The following is an 11119-nucleotide window of genomic DNA, read 5'->3' as shown; positions in this document are numbered from 1 at the left end:
TGTGTGATATTGCTCCTAGTTATACTTAAGGGGTAATATGGGTTTCCATGCAGCATCATTTCAAGATGATCACTTCCTTCATATTAAATGACTTGACATGTATGAATCACATGGGGTGTCAGATGAAGTGCTGAAATCAAACCTTTTTGTTCATAACTGTTTAGCAAGCAAAATGTAATTACCATAAGAAAACCCCACTTACCTATCCACCAGCTTTTTAGCAAATCCAAAGTCAGTAAGCTTGATATGTCCTTCTTTGTCCAGTAATATATTTTCAGGTTTTAAGTCTCTATAAACTATTTCTTTGGAGTGCAGGTATTCTATTGCACAAATAATTTCCGCAGAGTAAAACAGTCCTGTGCTGTTGTTGAAACGCCCCATGTTGCGCAGATAACTAAAAAGTTCTCCTCCTGGGACATATTCCATTAACATATATAAAAAACGTTCATCGTGGTTGGTCCAAAATCTGTAATAAAAGTATTATTTTACTGAATAAAGAAATTATGTCTCCAATTTGCTTTAGAAGAAAATTTCTGTAAAATGTATGTAACTAATTTCTGTTGTCTAGTCTGCAAATATTAAACCCCCAAGAATCCAGCAAGATTATGTAACAGACATTCAAGGTAGCTGATTTAACCTGCAACGTAAAACACATAGCTGAGGATGAGTACAGCACAAGCCAAGGAAGTAAATTAACTGATAGACTCTGTTGCATTGTACAAAATAGGTCTCTGCTGAGCACCAAATAACTGACTTGATATAAAGACCAGACATTTCTTACACACCTTACATTTTATGTAATGAAACACTGTCAAAGTGATGGGGGTGAGCAGAATCTGCTTTTGTAAAGACTTTCATGACAAAACGTTCAAAATAAGACATCACAGAGTTGTCCTTCTATCTCTTCTTCCCTCAAATACACAACCTCAGCTAAAGCATCAGATCACAATGCTTGCTCTTCTATGGTATCTTTTAACAAAAAGCAATAGGAAAGCAAAAATGACAGCAAAACAGGATTCATTTCTGTGCCTCAGAATCAACCCAACGATATGTACCTTCCATTCCTCAGACTGCCACCTTCAATTTAAGAACTATTATTGTGGTACAGTCATTATTAGTGTGCAGTAAAGAACAGTAAAGAACGAGTAAGGAAGAAAGAAAATAATTCCATGTGGCTTTAAAACACTTCATTACAGAATACAGTAATCTTCCCTCCCACATTCCCCTAAACTAAGCTGTTTTTCTTTCTATCCACACTAAACAACTCACATACCACACACCCAAATGTAACTCAACTGTTAAGAAGAAACTAACTATCTGGTAACAACACCTTGAAGAACACTATCATTTAAAAAAAAGAGACAGTCCCAATTTTTTAATAAAAGATAGAGAACATTGTATCCCTACCTACTTTATCAACACAAGAAGAGAGGCTACTTTAGCTTCTAGTAACTGCCTCTGCAGTATCACAAGTACTTCTGCAGTATCACCTGGCACTTAATCAGAGAGCCTTGGCAAAGACAGGCACAGAGTAAACTGAGGTCCCAAACACATGAATGACTTTTACTCAGTAAGGTTTTATTTTTTAATACCAGCACTGAGGCAACCAAGAAAATGAGATGGACTACCAGACATCACTAACAGCTCCTCCATTCCTTCAAAGTGATGAAGAAAGCAGAGTCCAGCCTCGCCTTTGCTTTTATGGAACTTCTTCCCTATGACAGCCATCAACATAATGAATTGACTATTGATGATGTCCAGAGTATCTTTATTGACTGTTTGTAAAAACACTCTGGAGACAATGAAAGAAGAACAGGAGTGGGCAAAACAAAGCAAACCACATATTTAAAAGAACATGTATGTGGAGAGAAAGAGCAAAATCTGACAAAGAATACAGAGGGGAAAAAGTGGAAGACCTAGAATATTAAAACAAAGTAGTTTTACAGTAGTTTCCAAAGAAAAAATGGATACATTATTTGATATACATGAAAAAGAGCAAAATTATGAACTTCGATACTTGCAATGCAGATTGCTTTAAATGGTAATTCCAATACAAAAAAGAAGAAAAAATCTCAGAAGCTGTGATCAGAATAATATGCATGGTGATGTTAACTCTACAATTCAGCTTTACCACATGAACTTTCGATGCCATTGGGAACTCTTACAAACAACCTGTTTTAGCTTATAGGTCTACAAGACATAGTGGACTTTTATTAATTCTTGTTCTCTTAAAAAAAAAAATCAAAAGATACATGTCAACATCACAGCTCACTATGAAGGTAGTGAGGTATGATATATAACTCAAACACGCAGTAAAGATTGCAAGAGCACCAAACAAAAAGTTACAAAAAATTGTTTAAAAAAATATGTAGATAAATAACTTAAGTGTCTACAGAAAAACTGGACCTCCCTAAATGCAGACAAGACATTTCTCACAAGCAACAGGAAAATGAATAAACTCTTTATATATGGGAAGACGTAGGAAGGACGAACACCGGAAACCAATTATGTGCAGCATTACTTATTATTTTCCACCATAAAATGCTTAAGTATTGTGCTTCACTGACACAGATTCCTTGAGGAAAATACCATCCATGTTTAAGATGGTGAAGCTAACTGAAAATATAAAACCCAGAAGGTAGATAACACAGTTTAAAGGCACTGAAGTAGAACTATATCAATTTTTTTCCCTTTTTGTTAAACACTTAGTAAAACACTTAAAAGAATTCATAGAAAAATCCACATCTATTGGGTAGCTGAAAAAAGCTGTTACCCACATAAAAAGCTATAGAAAGTGTTATCTGTCATACAGTTAGTGATAATCACCCATGAAAACTTGTTTAACCTAAAGCACACAAATATTATTGTGACTTAAATTTTAACTACCTCATTTCAGCTAGGTTGCTTTGAGACTCCTTTGCCAAGGGACAAAGGCATCACATGGACAAATACATGAGCACAGCTGATGCAATGTCTCATTGGACATTTCAACAGAAAAGGCAGAGCTCTAGAAGACGTGAAAAATGTTTGCCTTGCACACAAGTAAACTTCTATTTGAATTGTGTCCTTTGGCAACTTTAAAAATCTGACATTTTGGAAATAAGGTATGAATGAAATTCAAGAAAACTTACCAGTTTGAATTTTTGATCACTTCTGTATGGACATGAATCCTTGCGTCCCTATCTCTGACATGTCACAAACCATTCTCACTCTTCCTGACACACAGACCTATTTAGCTGGGGTTTTTTGCTGGGTTTGGTAGGGTTTTCTTTAAAGAATTTACTTATGTACATAGACATACACATAAAATCCTGTTCCCCTTGTTCTGTCCGTATTCCAACCAGTCTAACCAGATGCACTCAGCCTCTTCATCTTGCTTTCCTCCAAGCATCTCAAACTCCACACACACCATAGAACTCATCTTACTGATACTGTGCCATACACAGGATTTCTGAACACTAGCTGGAAACTAATAGCATCGTGATGCTGGAAAAAGCAACTACACACCAGAGAAAAAAGCCTCCTCCTGCAGGGCTCATTCCATCTTCTGGATGACTACCATGCTGTTCCTTCTTTTCTCTCTGATACTTTCTGAGCCCTGGGAGGAGACTGCACTCCTGGCAGCTAGAGACTAACTAAGGCTAATTTTGTCTACTTTTATGTAAAACTGATTAAGTCAGGTAAATGCAAAACAAATCTTGGTCAATAGCCCTGTATCCATGCATGAGAAAATATAAATGGAAATTAATTCTGCAATTACCCAGAGCTTTAGTTATCCAATTAATACATTTGGACTCAGATACACAAGAAATGCTGTGGTGCTCTGAACAGAAAAGTATGATACCTTCTATCTTTAACAATGGGATTATTGGGATCATTAGAATTACCATAATTCCATGAAAAAAAAAAGTGTTTTTTATGAATTGTGTTTAAAACATGTTTCTCAATAGGTTCCATCACTTAACAACCTTAAATACGGGAATATCAAAGTCCAAGAAGTGATGTAGTTATTTAAACTCCTTAAAAATAAAGTTTCCAAGAGTTCACATAAGTTTTTAAAAAGCAGATATTTAAATTTAATAATATCTTTAGCTAGATACCTACAAGACATACATGTAAAAATACTTTTATCACATTTCTAACACCAAGAATCATTCTAGAAGTCATTTTGATGAGCAAATCCTAACAATTCTTCATTAGTGTTTTCCCCTCACTTAAGAAGATTTCTCTTCTGCAGTATGAAAATAAGAGACAGAAAAATTCTTATCATAAATTATTGCTTGAATGTTTAAATTATGCATCTTGATTTTAAATTCTTCATTCTTCTATAATAAATATTTTAGTCCAAAGTCTATTTTAGTCTAGATTATGTAATAGAAATTAAATGCTCAGCATTGGTTAATTTACATAAGAAGTTGCAATGAGACCCTGGAATATTTTAACTGCACTTAATGCATGAGTTAAATGAATTAAAAAAACACAAGAACTTACAATCTGATCAAAAAGGGGTGGTTGACTTCTTTTAAGACAGACTTTTCGTTGTGCACGTGTTGCTCTTGCTTCAGTCGAATGACATCAGGAATGCTCATTACCTTCAGTGCAAAGTAACGTTTGCCCATTTTTTCCTTCACCAGATGAACACGTCCAAAGGTACCTGTGCCTGAAAAGTTGAAGTAGAAACATCAATTTATTGTAGAAGGAGAAAAAAAACAGTGATAACTTGCTAAATCAAAACATACAGGAACTCAATTCCAGGTTAGTTTGTTTTGGTTTTCCTCATATTTTCACATATTCTACCTGTGTTCACAGAATTCTTTTTCTTGGGATTTCTCGATTTTGTCAATAGTGATTTGATAAAAAATAATGGTATTGTGATACTGCAACTCTTTGGATAGATACTGGAAGCATTTCTTGCAAAGAAGAGAAATGGTCCTGAGAAAGGGTAATGGAGATGCACACAAAAAATAAGTATGTAATATGTAAGTTTCAAATGTAACCAATATAAATGGAAGAAGCGAAACTGCTGCCAAATGCAGAAGAAAAGCTGGGAAACACTCTCTTCAATTTCATTATTTCCATTTATTAATTATTAAAACTAGGTAGTTCAAAATCAATCAAGGTTTAAAACGTAAGAATTCCTAACGCAAAGAATACAAACTACAGAATCATGATGACAACAAAAAAAATAAAAAATATTCATCTCCCAAGGTTTGGTGACTGAAAACAGCTCCAGTCTCCAATTATTCAGGGTAGGGAATTATTTCCTTAAACATGCACAGAGAGGTGAAGTGATTCAGTAGGATAAGGAAGTGATGGGAAAACAATACTTAAAAGTTGCTGACCTTTCTAAAAAGAAATTAAAAAAAAAAATCTGCTTATAGTGCTGCAGTATTTTATCACTAGGAAGCAGTAGCTCTCTGGCACCCTTTTTTGGAGTTAATGTATTCCTTTTTCAATTCACTCAAAAATATAAAAGGAAAATAAAAAACATATTGACTTTTAAATAATGTATTAGCATTTGTCTATTCAATCATCATCATCATACAGTAGTCATTAAAGTTCCTTTTCAGTGCATTGAGCTCATGACAATCAGACATAACTGAACTATTTCTTTTAGTTTCACATGAAAGTTAAAACTAGCACATTTAACCACATTACTATTTGTAGTGCAGCACAGTGTTACACATTTGAACACACATTTCAGCTCGTTGGATGGTTGCTTATTATTTTTCAGCTCATTAAACAATGCCATATAGATTCCATTACAGAACTACACCAGATACTTTTAATCCCATTCTGACAGAAATATGTGCTGCTATAAAGGACACTTGGCATTCAAACCAAGTGCCTAACTTGTAAAAGGTCACTCTCTCCAGAAAAGTCAAAATCTTATACTTGAGCTCACAATCTTCCCTTTCCCTGCACACACCCTAGAAAGGTAGCCCACAGACGCATTACGGTTTTATTAATTGGTATGTCAATTGATTTCAGATTGTGTTAATCAGTTACCATCAATCTATACTACCAGACAATTTTAATTTTCTAAGATGTGTAACATGTGCAAGGAGATGAGTATGTATGTGAAAGGAAAGGGGAAAGAGACCAACAAATGAACTTTTAAAACTGCACTATTTGGGGAGAAAAGACAAGAGAATTTTTGCCTCTGGTAAATTCAAGAAACTTGAGAATTTATTTTTAAAATGTTTGTTTTCTGTATGCCTATTTTCACCTAAAACATTTACATTTTATTTAACAGTTTTTCTTTCCAGTTATCTGTAATATTGTTTAAGATGACTGCATTTACTTAAAACCAAAACAAAGTACTCATTTTACAAATTAGAAACTACCAACTCCAGCAATCCAGTTTTATGGAACTTGCAGCTCCCCTAACAATACAGTTTTCAAAGCCAGCTTTTGAGATAAAACTTCTCACTACACAAACACATCAATGATTACCATTGTCCAAGCACAAAAGATTCTATCAAAGAAGTTTTACGTTCCCACCTGTCCCAAGTTACAGTTCTTTAACCATGAAAACTCTACAGAGGTCTCAGAAGAAGCCTGCTGTTATAACAAAGTAAGCCATCAGGTTACCCTGGAAAATTTATCATGCAATTAAATCCTTTAACAGTGTAGTCACATTACATGACTATACCTGTAAACAACTTTATTTGCTCAGGGACGAGCTTTTGCGGTAAAAAAACTCCCATACAAAAAAATTAAGGACCAAAAGCTTCCAAGCAGAGACATCTGTTCAAGCTGCTTTAAATACTGATTATTTACATCTATGTTGAATGAACAGAATAAAAAAAAACTAACTTAGGTTATTTCAAAATTAGGAGTTGAAATTTTAATTCTGAGTAAAAACACTGTGAGGGATAACTACAGTCACACTGCACACTGAAACTAAAAATCACTCTTCGTTTTTGCAACTTTCAAATGTGGACTCAGGGAAATTAACAGTACTAACCCCATCAGCAACTGTGGGTTGTACATGCGTTTTGATACCTGTATGAACAAAGTGCTTCCACAGACATTATGCAACAGGAAAGTCAGAAGTGAATACACACCTAATTGCTCCTAGGTCTCTAGTGATTGCACGTTTCATGACTTGTTCTACTTGTCCTAGAAACTTTTATTTTAGAATGTTTTACTTTTCCTTACGCTATTGGTCTTACTGTACAAACTGCTGCTCAGAAATAACAAAATCACAAGTTCCATCCATTTTCAAAGAACCTGTCAGGGACTTATTTAGCAATACTCGTCAGTTTGAAAACGTGGCCTCCTTAAAAACGTCTCTGCCAGGAACAGCAAAGCCTGGCAAGCTATTTCAGAACAGTGGCAAGCACCTAATCCAAAGCGCCTCCGGGAAAACCAGAAGACCACACAGACAGGCGAGAACACAGAACTTCCCTAACCAGTTTTATTTTTGAACTGATCGCAGGCAGTCTTTTTTCAAACATCTTTAACCCAATTTCAAGCAACGATGGAAATCAACAAGACTGTATAGACTAAGAAGACATCTAATATTTGTTTTCAGACATCTCTCATAATATGAATTTTCTAGCCATCACCTGCATTTATAGCTAACGCAGACACTAGGCCTGCATTAGCTGGCAGTACCCAGACACACACCCACCACCCTTCCATGGGACTAATTGTTAAGCTGGTTTTTTTTATGCTCAGCCAGTCTTCAAATAACCAGATAAAGTTTGCATACAAAATCAACTATAATTTAAATATCTCACTTCAAACTTTTGGTCTGGGTCCCCTGCTCATACTTCTAGCCATTTCTGCAAACATTTTTTAAATTTTCTTCCTTGCAACTGGGGGGGTTGGGGGAAGGAACAGGATGACGGTGAAAGTGGAAGATTGAGACAAGATGATGTTATGGTTGTTTAGCATAGTCAAGAAAACGTAATTCTTTTATATAAACAGGTCTTCTTGTGACTAGGTGTAATTTCTGCTCCTCAGATTCACAGTAAGATAACTAAAAAACTGAAGCAGTGAAGTGGTAGTGTGTAAGACAAAGGCCCAACTCCATAAATTTGAGGGAAAGTTTTTGGAAGCAAAGAAAGGCAGGGTTACCAGTCTTCCATCAAAGCACCACTGCCTTTTGCCCTCCACGAAACAGACACTAAACTCACAGAACAGTTTCTGTTAATCCCTGTGAAAGGACTGTTCAACCTTTTTCCCTGATTACCTCAGAGCTTAGCTGAATGAACTAAATGAATTCAACCTTTTGTGACAGATAAGTAAACATTCCTTAGGATTACCTTAAAATAGAAATATTTTATACTTGCACGCTATGAACAAAAGGAAATTCAGTATATACAAATCTGTACTTTATTCTACTGACATTTATTTCATACTTGGTTCAAACCAAGGGAACTTGAGGGACCTTGTACCATTCTGGATGAGTTCTGAGAATTACCAAGTACTATCCTGCTGAAGGAAGAGCAATGGCTACATATACACATGCATATCCCTACCTGTCTTTATAGCACATATTATTAGAGTTTTAGAGCAAAAAAAGCACCTCAGAAAACTATACTTCAGCTATTATTAGAAAGTCAAAGGCAGTTTTGTGCAGTTTAGTTTATTTGTGCAGGCCCCTTCTCCCTGATAAGGCATATGGCAGGTGAAGGTTTCTGGCCACAAAAGAAAGCGAAGAGTGCCTGTGCTATTTACAACATAATTCAGGATTTTCAGGACTGAATGAGCAAACAGAATAAAAATATGCAAAATGTTAACCACTAATCCAGTACAATCTGTTTACAACAGAAACAATAAATTTTTTTGATCCCATTGCTTATTTCATGTGGTTGTAGAGCTTGAAGGAATGGCAGCAATCTTCTCCATTAGGTAACCTTCTCATGTTAAACACACAGAAAGGGCCAAAACCTGCTGAGGACCAGCTTGGCCTAAATATCAAATGCAAGAAAGGCATTTTCAGTCTTACAAAAGCTGGATTCCCTAATGCCATGCCAAAATACCACAGCCAGTTTCCAGGATTTTACTCTCTTTGAAGCCTGGTAGAAAAGAATAAAGAATGTGGGAACATTTCTGATGCAATTTTAGATACTTTTGATGCTAGGAAAACCAATCCTGCAACTTTTGTTTAGCTAAAACAACTGGTGAGTAGTCATGTAGTGACTATTTTGCTATTGATGTAGGTGACTAATTTAATGCTCAGTTTGCTTCTTTATTTGCTCCCATTAATTAGGCCCGGCTGTTCCAGCTTCCCATCCTTTTAATCCCCAGCTCTTTCTTAAAACCAAGTTTGCCTTGCTTAGATAGATACCATCTGTTTTAATGAAGAATAAACTAGGTCATGTGAGATCTACCACCCTGAGGGCTGCTTTCTGAGTCCCAAAGGGTTTGGTACCGACTTCGACAGATGCCTACAAAAACCATCAGATGCATTCACTTTTATTTACAGTTAGAAGAAACATTTCCTACTGTGACACATATTAGTCTTTATTGAGAGCCACAAGCACAACAGACTTAATTCTGTTGAATATCAGAGATGAACTAAGCAAATTGTATTACACTACAAATTCACTACTGAATGTCAAATTCATCTTCCATTTAAACTTTGTCTCATTTTGGGATGGAACTTGAACAGCCTAGCCTGGGAAATGGAGGCTGTTACTAATTCCTGACAAGGAAGTGGCACAGCAAAGGAAATGAGCCTGCCCTAACAGACTGGTAATCAGAAGATTAACACTTGGGAGAAAGATATGGGGAAACCACAAGGCACAAGTAACTGTGGGTTTCTACAACAAATGATGCAGATGGCACATCAAAGGACAACTCAAAATGAGGATGATGATTTTGGACATCATAGTAGCCAAGTTCACATTTTTATTAATGTTTCAACACATAAACCAGTGTCAACTGAAAATGCCAAATTCAGTGTCTTTGCTGTTCTGCAAGTCAGCTGTAGATTGCTCACTGTAACTCTTAGACCACTGCTTTTATAGCTCTGCATCACTCTAGAGGGTTCAGATCTACAACTGAAAAACATGTCAGAGAAATAATGAAATTTAAAAGAGGTTCTATAGGAGGCCTTTTTTTCTGTCTAGAACTGCTCATCTCATACTCCTGAATATAAGAAGGAAATATCAACCCACAATTTTTGTAACGCTTTTGCAGCATATCCTTCGATGATATGCAGTGAAATAAGAGACAGTCTGATTAAAAGCACTTAAAAGCACAGAAAATAGAGATGCATGTGTAGTGTTCACCCTGTGCAGCTCTGTCAGAGCAGCCTGCTTCCATGATGCTTTTCATTCATGCATTGTGCTATGATTCAGTTTACACCAAGTACCCCGTGGATAGAGAAAAAGTCTTTCTACTTAGCAAGCATGTGAGATAACAAGAACACAGCAAGAACTATGACCACCACATTCCAGGCAAGATCATCACTGTTCAGACTACCTGTCCCAAATTTGGTTTTGCCAGTGGCATATCAGTGGTTTTCCCTTACTTCTGTTTTGGATTATAGACTCACCCCTTGTCAAACCATTTTTAAATTGGAAGTTCAGTATCATTAATTCTTTGTACCAGCTCAGCTGAAGTCAAAAAGAAACTAGCATGTTCAAAGTACAGCCTAGCTTCTGACTCAAAGGGGTTGCTGTAAGAAATTTCCAAAGATTCCAAAGACTTAACATATTTTCATGTTCCTTCTTACTTGGTATACAAGGAGTCTATAACAACAAACCATTAAAACTGCATTTAACAACCTGGAATTCGTTATAGTCTCTTTTCTTAATATGCCAGAGAATACCAAGGAATTGTGTCAACAACTCTTGTTGTTGACCCACCCATTTAAATCTTTCTGCACTACAATCCTAATGAACTAAGGACACAGGAAAAACTATGCTAATTAATAGCCATCAGTCAAGTTTCCTGTTTTTCACATAGTTCAGACAGGTTTCTGATTTCCAAAATGTGCCAATCAACTGAACATTGATGATGCAAGTTCCTTTATAATCCCAGATTTATCTATTTTTTTGGCTCACAAATTATTGTCTCTCTGTAAAAATACTTTAAATATCAAGGTGTCTTTAAACAAAAAAAGTAGAATCCTTGGAAATTTCTCCTCTCTATATTC

At 35.8% G+C, this 11119-nt stretch overlaps 1 protein-coding gene across 1 annotated transcript in view; it reads right to left on the bottom strand.

Annotated features, from left to right (window-relative positions):
• Positions 1-11119, bottom strand: part of PRKX (protein kinase X-linked) — a 53404-nt gene that overhangs the window by 23079 nt on the left and 19206 nt on the right. Inside the window, exons 2-3 of the mRNA XM_027643444.1 lie at positions 4492-4660; positions 203-466 (exon numbers count right to left, since the gene is read on the bottom strand). Coding sequence (XP_027499245.1) covers positions 203-466; positions 4492-4660 — 433 coding nt within the window. The remainder of the gene's footprint in view (positions 1-202; positions 467-4491; positions 4661-11119) is intronic.

The sequence above is a fragment of the Corapipo altera genome, unplaced genomic scaffold (assembly GCF_003945725.1).
Source record: "Corapipo altera isolate COAL_440 unplaced genomic scaffold, ASM394572v1 0, whole genome shotgun sequence".
Lineage (NCBI taxonomy): Eukaryota > Metazoa > Chordata > Aves > Passeriformes > Pipridae > Corapipo > Corapipo altera.
The sequence above is the reverse complement of the archived record's forward strand: the minus strand, read 5'-3'. Positions and strand labels throughout refer to the sequence as shown.